The sequence below is a fragment of the Trachinotus anak genome, unplaced genomic scaffold, assembly GCF_046630095.1.
Source record: "Trachinotus anak isolate AG129_WGS33_773 ecotype Australia unplaced genomic scaffold, CSIRO_AGI_Tana_v1 ptg000002l, whole genome shotgun sequence".
NCBI lineage: Eukaryota > Metazoa > Chordata > Actinopteri > Carangiformes > Carangidae > Trachinotus > Trachinotus anak.
The window spans coordinates 1,086,266-1,101,700 of NW_027273853.1; the positions used below are offsets into that span (position 1 = coordinate 1,086,266).

The window sequence follows — 15,435 nt, forward strand, 5'->3', positions numbered from 1 at the left end:
CACTGTGAAAGTTGCTGTTGACAACGTGGTCTGTGGACAAATTACTGCTTCATTTTATGAAATGTCAATTTCATTATAATGCTTAACAGAGTTTTAAGAGCATTTATTTTCAGAGGAACTATTTGTGTCTCTGTTATTGTCTTTTTCCCTGAGTAAGCAACTGCATGTTAAAATGTATTAACTGGCAAACAGCTTTTTATTATCCTGTCTGGCAGTAGAATATGAAGTGCTTTTAATCAGGGAATGTAGGAATAAATAAGCACAGCATGAACACACATATTATCCATGTTCCCACATCAGCTATAACTGTTAACGTTGCTCCTGGTTTTGAACAGACAGGTAGCTGCAGGTTGTGTGTGTTTGTGTGTGATGTGGTTGATGAGCATCAGGCATCCTAAGCTGCATCATCAAGGCAGGTTTAGACATGTTGTGAGGACCCCAGAGTGTACAGACGCCCCCCAGTCTGCCTGACTCTGCCCAGGACAGATCATCACTGTCTACTGCTTTAGCATCACATGCCCTCAGAGCAATCCCCATGATGCTGTTCTGGTGCTTGTACAACACCCACCCACAGTTAAATAAAATGTCAATACACTTCATAGAAAGCCCTTTTCAAATTCCCAGTGAGCAGAATGTATAAACTGAACTTAAAGCATCTGACTACTGAAAACACATTATGTTTAATAACAACATTTTGTTATTTAAACTGTGATTGTCCTCTGGATCTGCCACAGCCTGTAGGGTTGTGTTTTGTGTCTCAAAAATACCACACAAACTGTGCACAGGTCTACTCAGTTTGCACAAAGTCAGTTTCATAAATTATTGGTAATTTAACAAGTAACAATCTCATCATAAAAATGACATCTCTTCTTACATAATGCCCCTGACTTTATTTTGCTCTATGGGACATGATAGCATAAATAAAAAGCAATAAGCTTTACATTGATTGTGCAGCTGCAGTACTGCTGTGTATTGCATTAGTGTCAGGCCAGCCAACCATATAACCAGCCACCACAGCCACAACCTATTGTTTAAAAGAGGGAAGGGAGGATGGCCAAGCAACACTTATCTTCATACTTCTTTTTTTTTTTTAAGTTATTTTTTTGGCCTTTTTAATGCCTTTATTGGATAGGTCAGTGAGAGAGTGACAGGAAAGTCAGGGAGAGAGAGGGAATGACATGCAGCAAAGGGCCGCGGGTCGGATTCAAGCCCAGGGCCGCTGTGGGTAGGACTAAGCCTTAATGCTATATGCTCTACCAGGTGAGCCATCGAGGCGCCCCATCTTCATACTTCTATGTGGCATTCAGACTATTCCATACGAACATAGTTGGTTCTCAGCGAGCCACTTTATTGGTGCATTGGGGCCTTGCTTCGTGGGCCCCTGAATAGAGAAGTGATGGACATGTTGAACATGAAATCTGAGTTGTTGAGATCTATCTTTGCAATAGAGCAAAACTCAGAACTATCGACTTCTACCAACCCAACACTGTCTTGATTTGGTCAATGTTTGCTCAACACTATCAAACATGAAAGGTTTCCGAGCAAGTTTTATTATGGGCATTTTAATGTTGGAGTCTTTCGATGTAATGGCCATGTGATGTTAACACTGAGGGAGCATGTATCACAGCAGACAACCACTCCTCTGTGCTGTCCTTCCACTGTTTCCTCTTCATCATCGTGCTGACTTTGCGACTCCTCCTCCACCTCCTCCTCTGAGACGCTGAATCCTCCTCCACAGCGACAACAGTACGTATACACACATTCATCTGAAACAAAAAAACATTTTAGATGGAAAAATATAAATATCCACCTTCATCAGACAGTGATCACAAACACATCCTCTGATCCTCCGTAACGCCAGAGACACACTGGATGCGTGTGCGTGGCTGGCGATGCTGATCTGTGTTGATCTGTTGCTGTGTTCACACCGGCTGCATATCTGCTGTGTCGCTGCTACTGCAGCTCTATCTGTCTACATAGAGTTTGCAGGATGCTTGAATGTTGGATTTCTCTTCATGTTGAATTTATTTCTGATTTATTTTTGACAGAAAATAACTCTAAACTCCACTGTCTCCACATGCAGCTGCTAAAATGGTTAAAAATATATTTAAATATTTTTTCATGTCTATGTTCATTCAGCCTAGACATAGAGACTGTAGTGGAGAGTGTCCATTTTGTTTAATATTTCTGGTATGATGTCAAAATTACTGTTAGCATCTCTTTTCTTTGTCTATTTTTTCTGCAAGACGCGTGCATCGCGGATGAAAAATAGGCAAGACGTCGAATCTCCAGCTTATGCAACGCAGCCACGATGCAAGCCACGTGTGTGGCCGTGCGTCCACTCTAATCTGTTAACATGAGCGCTGAAACAAAAACCAAGACATTCTGCAGTCACCACGCGCACACACACGACGCATCCCATTTGTCTCTGGCCTAAGATGTTTTTACACCTTGACTGGAGTCCACCTGTGAAAATTCACCTGATTGGACATGATGTGGAAAGACACACCTGTCTATATCAGGTGTCACAGCTGACGATGCAGATCAGAGCAGAGGGAGCTGCTGCAGAGCTCACAGACAGGACTGTGTCGAGGCTCAAAAACATGTCTGCTCCACTGAAGGTTCAAGAGAACAGTGACCTCAATCATTCTGACATGAAGAAGTCTGGAACAACCACTCGTCCTGCAACTGGACGCCTGGTCAAACTGAATAATCAGGGGAGAAGGTCTGAGAAGGTCAGGTTTGCCTGGTCTGATGAAACCAGGACTGAACTGTTTGGCCTCAGAAACTAGGAAACTAGGCTCATCACCTGCCCAGCACCATCCCACCAGTGAAACACGGCGGAGGCAGCATCAGGCTGTGGGGGGGTGGCAGGGAGACTGGTCAGGGCTGTGGGGAAGCTGAACAGAGCAAAGTACACAGGTCCTTAATGAAGACCTGGTCCAGAGCTTAGGACCTCAGACTGGGCAGAAGGTTCACCTTTCAACAGGACAATGACCCTGGCAGAGCCTGAGAGTATCTGCAGAGAAGACCTGCAGAAAATCCACAAATCCAGATGTGCAAAGCTTGTCGTGTCAGACCCAAGAAGACTGGAGGCTGTAACCACTGCTACTCATAACAGTAACCACTCCAGATAGGACCTGAGCATCGGGGGATTTGGGGCATCTTGGTTTGAAACCTAGATATAAGGGCTGGAAAGCAGACCAGCAACGTCTGTTGGAAATACTTCATCGACCCCCAGCCTTGAATCAACAAAGTGCATCATGGTTGTCATTGAAAACATATTACACAGATGCATGTTCACCTGAGCCCCCCGAGCCTCGTGTATCTGTGGTCCCAGCATACAAGTCCTACCACCTGGCTAACAACTTCTCTGGCAGTAACGCTGCCTTTATAACCTGAATAATGCACTGACAACTTGAAGTAGACAAACTTAGCTGAGCTGTAGTGTAAGTAGTGACAGTGAGATTAATCTGAAACTAACCAGTTACAACGTAGCAGAAAGTCATTTTATACTCAGAATTCAGCTGCTGGATATGCTGTGGTTAAGGCAGCAATAAGTTACATGAGTGAAATGTGTTAATGTGTGTTTTAGTGTACATGGTGTGTAGTTACCTTTGTCCCAGGTCATGTCCTCCAGACAGACTGTAGAATCCACTGGCCAATCCTGTTGCAGCTCCTGTGCTGGAGAAGCATTAATGCATCATCATTACAGTAGAAGAAGGATGAGCAGAATGATGTTACTAATTTACTGTGAACACTGCACATTTCTGTCTGCGTTCAGTCTGTGAGGGGGAAAGGTGCCCTGGTCCTGCCTCATCCAAACCTCCAGTGGTGTTTCCTCAAAAATGATTTTCTGATTCATGCAGAGAAAAAGATCTGCTTTTATCTACAACTGTGGTATTAAAAGAAGCATGTTTGTTGAAGGTTGACTAATCCAACACATCCTCCAACCTGAACCATCATATAGGTTGTTTTTCCCCAAAATAGCAACCCTGCGGTGGCAGGTGTACCAGACCTTTGTCATCATGATTACGCCGTGCGTACCAGACCTTCATTGTCATGGTTACAATACTACTTAACAGGTGGTTAAGCTTATAAAATGGTCATGGTTTGGTTAGGTTTAAGCACAAAAACAGCTTGGCTAGGCTGAGGGAAACATTACACTCCTTTCCCACAAGTCAGTACGGTTCTCTGGGGACTTTTAATGATTTTAATGATAACAATCAAACATTCAGGAGTGAACTGACAGCAGAGGAAACATGTCAGACAGTGATAGGCCTGATAGGCCTTCATATGCGGAAAAAAAACAATGAAAGGAGTCTTTAAACATTTCATTTTAAAACATAATTTGTATTGTTTTTTTTTACATTAACATGTTTTCCCTTCTGATTTAATTTGTCAATTACCTTGCATTAGCTCCACAGAAACAGTTTATAGTGATCACAGTTACTGTGACCAACTGCTTATATACAGTACAGGCCAAAAGTTTGGACACACCTTCTCATTCAATGCGTTTTCTTTATTTTCATGACTATTTACATTGTAGATTCTCACTGAAGGCATCAAAACTATGAATGAACACGTGGAATTATGTACTTAACAAAAAAGTGTGAAATAACTCTTAACTCTTAAATAGGTCTTATATTTTAGATTCCTCAAAGTAGCCACCCTTTGCTTATTTGATAGCGCTGCAAACCCTTGGTGTTCTCTCAATGAGCTTCATGAGGTAGTCACCTGAAATGGTTTTCACTTCACAGGTGTGCCTTGTCAGGGTTAATTAGTGGAATTTCTTGCCTTATTAATGGGGTTGGGACCATCAGTTGTGTTGTGCAGAAGTCAGGTTGATACACAGCCGACAGCCCTATTGGACAGCTGTTAGAATTCATATTATGGCAAGAACCAATGAGCTAAGTAAAGAGAAACGAGTGGCCATCATTACTTTAAGAAATGAAGGTCAGTCAGTCCGGAAAATTGCGAAAACTTTGAATGTGTCCCAAAGTGCAGTCGCAAAAACCATCAAGCACTACAACGAAACTGGCTCACATGAGGACCGCCCCAGGAAAGGAAGACCAAGAGTCACCTCTGCTGCTGAGGATAAGTTCATCCCAGTCACCAGCCTCAGAAATCGCAAGTTAACAGCAGCTCAGATTAGAGACCAGATGAATGCCACACAGAGTTCTAGCAGCAGACACATCTCTAGAACAACTGTTAAGAGGAGACTGCGCCAATCAGGCCTTCATGGTCAAATAGCTGCTAGGAAACCACTGCTAAGGAGAGGCAACAAGCAAAAGAGATTTGTTTGGGCCAAGAAACACAAGGAATGGACATTAGACCAGTGGAAATCTGCGCTTTGATCTGATGAGTCCAAATTTGAGATCTTTGGTTCCAACTGCTGTGTCTTTGTGCAACGCAGAAAAGGTGAACGGATGGATTCTACATGCCTGGTTCCCACCGTGAAGCATGGAGGAGGAGGTGTGATGGTGAGGGGGTGCTTTGCTGGTGACACTGTTGGGGATTTATTCAAAATTGAAGGCATACTGAACCAGCATGGCTACCACAGCATCCTGCAGCAACATGCCATCCCATCCGGTTTGCGTTTAGTTGGACCATCATTTATTTTTCAACAGGACAATGACCCCAAACACACCTCCAGGCTGTGTCAGGGCTATTTGACCAAGAAGGAGAGTGATGGAGTGCTGCGCCAGATGACTTGGCCTCCACAGTCACCGGACCTGAACCCAATCGAGATGGTTTGGGGTGAGCTGGACCGCAGAGTGAAGGCAAAAGGGCCAACAAGTGCTAAGCATCTCTGGGAACTCAAGACTGTTGGAAAACCATTTCAGGTGACTACCTCTTGAAGCTCATCAAGAGAATGCCAAGAGTGTGCAAAGCAGTAATGAGAGCAAAGGGTGGCTACATTGAAGAAACTAGAATAAGACATGTTTTCAGTTATTTTACACTTTTTTGTTAAGTATATAATTCCACATGTGTTCATTCATAGTTTTGATGCCTTCAGTGAGAATCTACAATGTAAATAGTCATGAAAATAAAGGAAACGCATCGAATGAGAAGGTGTGTCCAAACTTTTGGCCTGTACTGTAGATCAAAAAGCTTCAGACAGAATCATTGCCATAATTATAATAATTTTATTATTGTAATCCAGTAATGCACTTAGTCTGGGTACACCCTGGCTGTGTGGTGTGTGTGTGGCAGCTGCTAAACACCCGTAGAGCAAGCACACTGCCTGCACGAGACATGTGTCTCACACCTTGCGGCTGTGATATGTGATCTAGACATTCAATGTCTTGCCAATTTCTCACACATTTCTCTCAGCAAAAACATAGAGACCTGGTGATGTCATAGTGACATGCCCAGCTGAGTAAGTTAAGTTTCCCATAACTTTCCCCTTAACTGCCGCATCAGAAGCTGTGAATCGGAAGCTCGCTTCAGCCCTGTACAGCATATCAAGAATTACATCATATGTATGTCCTTTGTTAAAATATTCCCCTATAATTCCACTCTCCACCTCTATTCTTTCAAACTCAGTTTGAATTTCCTTCAGAAACACTGTTGAGAGTATGCAGAAGAAACAGGAAATGACATGCAATTGTCGCCAGGGACTCTGTCCAATCACAAACAAGAGGTGTTGTCCCACCCTTTCCGTAATCTGAGATGTTGTTTTGTTTTGTGAAATGTTGTTTTGTTTAGTGAAATGCTGTTTTGTTTTGTGAAATATTGTTTTATTAAGTGAAATGTTTTTTTGTTTAGTTAAATCTTATTTTGTTTAGTGAAATGTTAATTTGCTTTGTGAAATGTTTTTTGTGAAACATTGTTTTATTTAGTGAAATGTTGTTTTATTTAGTGGAATGTTGTTTTGTTTTGTGAAATGTGTTTTGTGAAATGTTTTATTTTGTGAAATGTTGTTTCGTTTTGTGAAATGTTATTTTGTTTTTTGAAATGTGTTTTGACCTTCAGCGCCACCATAACTTATAGTGAACAAGTTGAGCCAGAAAGACGTGATCACTATAAGCTGTTTCCACTATACTTAGAATAGTTCAGTGTGAAGATGAAGCCTAATGTGAACAGTATACTGCTGTCAGTCTGCTGCTCTTTATACTGCATCTTCATGGATGAAGTCAGTTTAGGAAAGTAAACTGATTTAGCTGCTGCTCGAGGAAGACGTTCCTTTTAGACTCTGATTAAACCTAAAACGAAGCAGTGGCACTTCCAGTAAGTTTCTCTTCTGTGGCTGTCATTCTGTCATCATTTCTGCACTGGATCTGCTGTCTGTTGTGTTGTTGTAGCTGCTTGTATTGTTCTCGTTTATCGTGATTTTATTGTGTTTTGTAATTAACAGCTTCATGACAAGCAGATAGATGGACCTGTCATTGTGTGTGTGTGTGTGTGTGTGTGTGTGTGTGTGTGTGTGATAAACAATATACGCAAACTAAGGAGTGTTTTCTGAAACTGTGATACAAACGTCCACATTCTCACATCTCATGTGATACTGGAAGACAGAACCTGCAGTGAAAGTAAGCCTGTTCTAGTCATTTAAGTATAAATAAATACATCTAGAAATGCATAAATAAATAATTAAATGCATTGCAACAATAATTAAATACACTACTACACAATACACTACGACTACTGCCTCGACTGGTATACAGGAGCTTTGCCTTTCAGGTGTTGACTTAGACACTAGATTTAGCGATTTTTCAGACTCTTATTGGCTGTTTTTTCATAAAGCACTTACCAACAAATCTAGTGACTTTCTGGACAAACCTTAGCTACTTTCCATAAAGCAGACTCACAGCACTGCCCTACGTCTACTGTGCTGAGTGAGAGGCAGAGCGGCACACTGAGTCCACACAGCAGCTGACAGAGAACTGTATTTAATTCTTTATTGTTGCATTTATTTATTCATTTATTTATTTATACTCACGTCATTTTTGGACCTCATACACCTTAAGTTCCTTTTGGAAAACAAAGCCCTGGTCACTACACACTGTCAAACAGACACACTGCCAAACAGACGTACTGTTAAACAGAATACAATGGACAGAATCTCAGTCATCAATTGATGAAAAGTGATAAATCAATGGACTGATGGATAGAGTGATGATGGGAGGATGGATAGACAGGTGAGCAGATGGATATGCACACACTTATTTTTTACAGTTCACTCTTGAGGAAACAGTCATTATCAAGTTGTACAGTTTGACAGTGATAATGACTTTGAACCATGAATAATTAGTGCTAAACTTTGCTTGGGTTTTAATTAGTGTGAGGAATAATTGCTGCTAAACTAGTGATAATTTCAAATAGGATAAATGGTGAGGGAGAGGCTGGAGCTTTCAGGAAGCATTTACTCACATTAACCAACAGAAGCATGTCTCTTAATTCCTACAGTTTTGTTTCTGAGACGACAATAGGATTGCCTGAGAGGTTTCTTACACACTGACTCAAGGACAACACTGTAAATGTTGTGAATCCAAGCTGACAACAGCCCATGTCAGTCTCAGGAAGAACAAGCACCTAAGTCACTTTTCTGTGAAAGTCACAACAACAATCTCAATCAGTCAGACTTGTAAGATTTCTGTAACACTTTGAACATGACATGGGTCTGAAATGAAAGCTGCGGCAGCACAAAGGGAAACAAAGAAAGAGAGAGAAATGTGCTTCTTGTTCCATCTTCTAAGGTCACTGCAATAAATTATCTCAATCTTCATCCCTTTTGCACAAAGAAAATAAAATCAGTGTCATAAACTAAGACACACTGTGAGACAATTTTAAGTTGTTGAGAAGATTCTTCTCAAATCACAATATCTAAACCGATTAAAACAAAGTATTAATCTGACCAACCCTCTTTATGCCTACTAATGAATGAATAAATGAATATACAGCAGAGCGTTTTATTCCCATTTGTTCATATGCAAATAGGAATAAAACAAGTGTCCAACTTAACGTCACGTCATTCAGTGCTTGTCACTGCTGATATTATAAAACAGGCAGCAGATTTCACACAATGGTCATTCATCAGAAATGCAGCCTGAGAGAGACCAAGGAACACTTTTCATCTTTGCTTGAATGACATTTTTAAAACAAGGTTTTTCTACTAGGTTTTAACCTAGTATATGGCTGGAGCACCGATTGACAATGTGTGAAACTGTGGTCATTGTTAAAAACTGTTGTGGAACAACTGAAGAAAACTGACATCATTACATCGTATTTACATTCAGTCTAGTGTCAACCTAGTGTCAGCTGTTTTCAGTCTAGTATCAGCTAGTTTCAGCCTAGTATCAGCTGATTTCAGCCTAGTGTCAGCTGGTTTCAGTCTAATGTAAGCTGGTTTCAGCCTAGTGTCATCTGGTTTCAGTCTAATGTAAGCTGGTTTCAGCCTAGTGTCATCTGGTTTCAGTCTAATGTCAGTTGTGCTCACATAGACAATATTTGAATACAGTTGAATTCACAGTAAAGCTGCTCATATGTTTTTTTTCTGTGTCTGTTGTCATGAAAATGGATCAGACAAAGACCGAGCCATGATTTCTGCAGTATATACTGCAGTAGAGAAAGTTAGAAGTGACAGAATATCTTTCTTATTTTGTCTCTCACATGGCACAGCCTCTGCCTGGATCCAGAACAGTTTTCAACTACTTTATTTCCTCAGAAAATAGGTTGGGCCTTTATCTACCTCAACTGCATAAAGTAACAGGTCTTCATTAAAGGCAGGCCTTTATCTTTAATCCCCTTTGTAATGCAATGTAGAATTGGTCATGTCAGTATTTTAGTACAAAGCTTCAATTTCAGTTGCTCCCATTTTCCATGTTAAAGTTGCTGCCATAACTGTTAATACAAACTCAACACCTTCTGTAACCATTTCAAGGGACAGGGCTTTTATTGCTGTGCTGACTACACTCACCGGCCACTTTATTAGCTACACCTTGCTCGTACCAGGATGGACCCCCTTTTGCCTTCAGAACTGCCTTAATTCTTTGTGGCACAGATTCAACAAGTTGCTGGTAACATTCCTCAGAGATTTTGGTCCATATTGAAATGATAGCATCACACAGTTGCTGCAGATTTGTCAACTGCACATCCATGATGTGAATCTCCTGTTCCACCACATCCCAAAGCTGCTCTACTGGACTGAGATCTGGTGACTGTGGAGGCCTTTTGAGTACAGTGAACTCATTGTCATGTTGAAGAAACCAGTCTGAGATGATTTGAGCTTTGTGACATGGTGCGTTATCCTGCTGGAAGCAGCATCAGAAGATGGTACACTGTGGTCATAAAGGGATGGACATGGTCAGCAACAATGCTCAGGTAGGCTGTGGCGTTTAAACGATGCTCAGTTGGTACTAAGGGGCCCAAAGTGTGCCAAGAAAATATCCCCCACACCATTACACCACCACCAGCAGCCTGAACCACTGGATGGATCTATGCTTTCATGTTGTTGACCTCTGACCATATGATCCAAATGCTGCAGCAGAAATCGAGACTCATCAGACAAGGCAATGTTTTTTCAATCTTCTATTGTCTATTGTTGAGCCCATGTGAACTGTAGCCTCAGTTTCCTGTTCTTAGCTGACAGGAGTGGTACCCAATGTGGTCTTCTGCTGCTGTAGCCCATCTGCTTCCATGTTCAACGTGTTGTGCGTTCAGAAATGCTCTTCTGCATGCCTTGGTTGTAATGAGTGGTTATTTGAGTTACTGTTGCCTTCCTATCAGCTCGAAGCAGTCTGGCCATTCTCCTCTGACCTCTGGCATCAACAAGGTATTTTCTCCCAGAGAACTGCTGCTCACTGGATATTTTCTCTTTCTCTGACCATTCTCTGTAAACCCTCGAGATGGTTGTGTGGGAAAATCCCAGTAGATCAGCAGTTTCTGAAAGACTCAGACCAGCCCGTCTGGCACCAACAACCATGCCACGTTCAAAGTCACTTAAATCACCTTTCTTCCTCATTCTGATGCTCGATTTGAACTTCAGCATTGTAAAGGCATTGTTCTGCTGTCCGTACCAAGTATTGTATAGGCACTAGTGTAAAAATGTTTAAATGATGCCAGACTATACATCCAGATAAATTTTCAGTGGAGTGTACCTTGATAAGGTAGTTTGCCCACCTTCATCTGCATTAGCTTCAAGGGCTGAGTGATATCCCACAAAATTAGTGTCATGATTATTACCTCTGTGACAATTAATAAAACAATATATTATAACATACAGTGAAATGTGACGTCATACCTCTCCTCTGCAGGTCATACTGTCTCCTGCTGTTCTGGTCACTGAGGATCCTCCAGGCTGCATTAACCTCCAGGAACTTCTGCAGACCAGACTGTGCTTCTGTACAACCTCTGAGACGGTCTGGGTGGTACTGTGGTACACGCACGCACACGCACACACGCACACACACACACACAATGACAGGATTTTTTCCCGACTCTTCTACCATGTAGTTCAGCCAAGACAAGATGACTTTACAGCAGCATGAGCAGGAAGAATGATTGCAGTGACCCATAATAATAATTTCCTCCACATACATGCAGATGTTGTGTGTTGTATTAAGACAGACTTGATAAACAGATTTCAGTTGAGCTAAAATTTTAGAATAAATGATTCACGTTACATGAGCTGAAGATACGTGAATTGACCAAAACACAGAATTATTATTTCTTTTAATCAGTCAGATGTACCCTGTGTTGGGCTTGTTGAACGCCCAGTACAAACCTTAGATAGACGGAGAGATATCCTCATAAACTATGTAGTAGTAGTTGTGGGTTACTATAAGCTGTAGGGTTGTCACGATACCAGAATTTCAGTAGTCGATACCAATACCTGTGATTTTCCACGATTCTCGATACTAATTCGATACCACAATTAAAAAAAAAAAAAAAAAAAAAAAAAAAAAACAGGGCGGCCCGATGGCGGAGTGGTTAGGGCGCGTACCACATGAGCGGATGCTCTTAGCAGGCGAGTGCCGGTTCAACTCCCCACCGGCCCGACTCTTTCCTGCGTGTCATTCCCCCTCTCTCTCTGCCCCTATCCTGTCAATAAAGGCAAAAAAATGCCCCAAAAAATATCTTAAAAAAAAAAATTTATTGAAAAGTGCTTTAAACTGTCAAGTATTTAATACCACTATAAAAACAAGCAATACTGTGCTTTATGGTAATAAATAACAACAATATTCAACTATTTACATTCAAAAAAGAACAGCAGTGGCATGGAGCCTTCAAGTATATAAAACAAACAATATTCTTCTTCTTATAAATATGCAAATAAATAACTAAACAACAGTGGTGTGGAGCCTGATCTCACATAACTAAAACCTCTAACACCAGGCACTGTTTGCATGTCGGCCTGTTTGTGTCTAGAATTGCTCCGTATTCATCCGCCTCCAATGCAAAATATTTCCACTCGCGACTCTTCGTACCTGTTTCGTCAACGAGCCAACGTGTTGTGCTTCCACTCCCACTTGCTGAAGCCATTGTTATTGTTATAAATAGACTGTATATAAAAGTTATTATCTCAGGTTTTCTTCTTCAGTGCCGCTGACTGCTCTGTGCTGCTCACATGCGTATACTGCCCCCATCAGTTCCGCCAAGAATCGACACGGCTCGCCGAGGGAAAAGTTGAATATTCGGTTCTGACGGTACCAGAAAAAGCAGGTATCGATGTATTTTTTGCGTGTTGGTATCGAATTGGTACCGGAAGTATCGGTTCTTGTGACAACCCTAGTAAGCTGATGGAGAGAGTAGTGTGTTTACCTGTAAGGCCAGCTGCTGGTATCTGTGTCTGAGCTGCTGGACTGAGTCTGAGGGGCTGGCTCCCAGGATAGCATACAGGTCCTTCTTTTCTGCTTCACACATCCCTACTCCAACACAACACTGACATAAGACTGACGCAGCAATAACACAACTCTGTTGGTAGAGCTGAAGCATTCCCACAGACCTTTGCATAGAAGCATCACTGGGTTCACAGCTGAATGCTGTGCATCTCTAAAACTACAAAAACATAGTTGAAACCTGCCTGATCAATTGCTGTTTTGCTTGATAAGTAGCCAGCACACAGCTCAAAGACAACTAAATTACACACTCCCAGAATTTGTAATGGTCAGAACTGCAAATAAATTGATAGTAGAGAAGAAGTAGCAGTTCTACATGTGTCATTAATACAACAAGCATCACATGGTCATTTTGTGTCTCTTCAGTGTGTCAGGTGGATAAAACATCTTCTGCTGCTATTAGCTGAACACTACACTCAGTATTCTGGGAGAGGCTATTGAGATCTAACCTAACAATCTTCTCTTTACAGACACTATTTCAAATACAACGAGACACTAATTTACTTTACTCAGTATTCACTGTGCGGCTGGATTACATGATATATGACATATAAACATTAAAACAAACTGTGTTTTACCACTCAAAGGGAAATTGATTGGGACATCTCAAGAAGATGCTCACTATTCTTGTATTCACATAATCATTGTGAATGCTCACCACTGTTTTAGGATAACAAAACAATTAATCAGCAACTACTTTGGCCATTCAATATTTACATATTCAGCCATATTCATATTCAATATTCTTATAATATTGAATATCTTTGACATTTGGATTTCTTGACACCATCACCTTGAGTTTTAGAGTATTATGGCGGTATTTTTCACCAGTTTCTAACCACAAAATTAATTGATTTATCCAGATAATAATCAACAAATTAATCAGTTATTTAGATACTTTTATATAAGTAATATACCTATTAAAAACTTTTTTAAGTGTAAATATTGTTATCCAAACTATATTTTCAAGTGTAGGACAGTGAACTAGTAACAGTCACTAGGCTCACAGACCTTTTTATAAACGTAAAGAATTGAACAAATATACATAGGGATAGCTATCAACGTTTTTCTGCAAAGCTAGCTTGAACTGGGGACTTACTTTTGTTTTGAGTTCTTAACAATACTGATTCTTCTCCATCCGAAGTGGTTGATTTTTGAGGTGTTTTGGGAAGCAGTGAAGCTGGAGACAGTGTGGAGTCGCTACTCACGGTACAGACTGAACTGACCGGAGTGTAGAGAGCAGCATGCTGGGTCCGAAGCTGCGACTCTGTCTGTGTTTTCGAAAAACTATTCCCCAACGTTATCTACACTGAGTTATGGAAAAAAACATTGCGGTATGTCCACAAATCCTTTAGCTCACACCAAAACACAGCCACGAGATGAACTGTATGGAATCAATGTTCAACGTTAATGAATCCGGAAACGTTGCCGTTTAACGTTAGCTAGTGGTAAGTAAAGCGCATTAAACAGACACATTTAGGTCTTTCTCTGTGTGTGTTCTGGGTGTACATCTCTGAACATACCTTAAAGACTAGTGCTGTCGCGTGAGAGACGACATAGTGTACAACGGTGTTAAGAGTCCCCTTGAAAACAAGCTGTATGGTCCGCCTGTATTCAGTTCCGCTGACGACAACTTCCTGTTTTTTTTCTCTCGCAAAAGTTTCCGAAGATCTTGCAAAGAGGACATGAAAAAAATGAATGCTAAAAAAATAAATAAATAAATAAAGATGTACCTTTGTGAGCTCTTGCAAACTTTTTGCAAGAGCTCACAAAGGTCACAAGATCTTTTCATGCCCCCTCCTGGGCTCCATATGTATCACTATATCAGGTTGTGTGTATCACTAAAAACAAAACTTTATACAAAACATAAGACAAAAATATAATAGTATATAATAGTATTTTTTGTCTTAAGTTTTGCTTTTAGTGATACACAGAACCTATATGTAATTGTGAAAATATTTTTCTGTGGGCTGACTGCCACTCACTTTGAAATCTTGAATGAGGATAAGACAAAGAAAAGACAAGAAATAAATGTGTTAACCCTTATCCATCACATAAAAATCTTGAAACATGTTATTCCTGCTATGTTATGCCATGTTTGTATTTCAATTGTTACCATTTCATGTAATATCCTACAGTTTGAATGTGTGATTATCTATTACTGTTATTACTATTACTATTTCTATCTTCATGTTCATTACCCTATCAGCTCTTTATGTTAGGCTTAATCACAGATGACAGATTGTATTAAGAAAAAAACACAACAACCCCCTCTTCACCTTATTGTAAACTGATTTACCAAACTCTATTACCAAGTTTACACATCCACTGAGGTAAATTAGCCTCAAGACCACACATATCATGCATTCCTAATCACGTATATTGTTTGGTTGTTGGTGCCAGATTTCATCAATATTGTTGAAACTAAATTGGTCCAAAACCAAACAGTGATGTAGGAACCTGACTTAACAGGTACACAACAGTTTGATGAATGATCTATGTTGTTGAGACATATAGTCGAGAACATGTAACAATAGATAGATAACATGTAATTTGAATACATCGACTATATTGTACTAACTTTTCTTAGTAT

General features: G+C 40.6%; 1 protein-coding gene across 3 annotated transcripts; it reads right to left on the bottom strand.

The window, feature by feature from the left end:
- Nucleotides 1-659: 659 nt before the first annotated feature.
- dnajc24 (DnaJ (Hsp40) homolog, subfamily C, member 24) lies at nt 660-14,524 on the bottom strand. Of its 3 annotated transcripts, XM_071489108.1 has the most exons (6): nt 14,366-14,524; nt 13,942-14,151; nt 12,766-12,869; nt 11,246-11,375; nt 3,616-3,684; nt 660-1,766 (listed from the first exon to the last, which is right to left on the bottom strand). In XM_071489108.1, the coding sequence occupies exons 3-6, from the start codon at nt 12,865-12,867 to the stop codon at nt 1,552-1,554; spliced, it is 516 nt and encodes a 171-aa protein (XP_071345209.1). In that variant the 5' UTR covers nt 12,868-12,869; nt 13,942-14,151; nt 14,366-14,524; the 3' UTR covers nt 660-1,551. The 3 variants fall into 3 exon arrangements, with proteins under 3 accessions (XP_071345209.1, XP_071345217.1, XP_071345200.1); XM_071489116.1 differs by having other exon boundaries at nt 12,766-12,872; nt 13,942-14,439; XM_071489099.1 differs by having other exon boundaries at nt 13,942-14,438.
- Between the last annotated feature and the right edge of the window lie 911 nt (nt 14,525-15,435).

Excerpts from the sequence above, each read along its gene's own strand:
- dnajc24 (XM_071489108.1), bottom strand. The coding sequence starts at position 12,867 with ATGTGTGAAGCAGAAAAGAAGGACCTGTATGCTATCCTGGGAGCCAGC. Across the intron at positions 3,685-11,245 it reads GTATGACCTGCAGAGGAGAG|CACAGGAGCTGCAACAGGAT; the intron begins GTATGACGTCAC and ends ATGCTTCTCCAG. Across the intron at positions 1,767-3,615 it reads GGACATGACCTGGGACAAAG|ATGAATGTGTGTATACGTAC; the intron begins GTAACTACACAC and ends TTTTTGTTTCAG.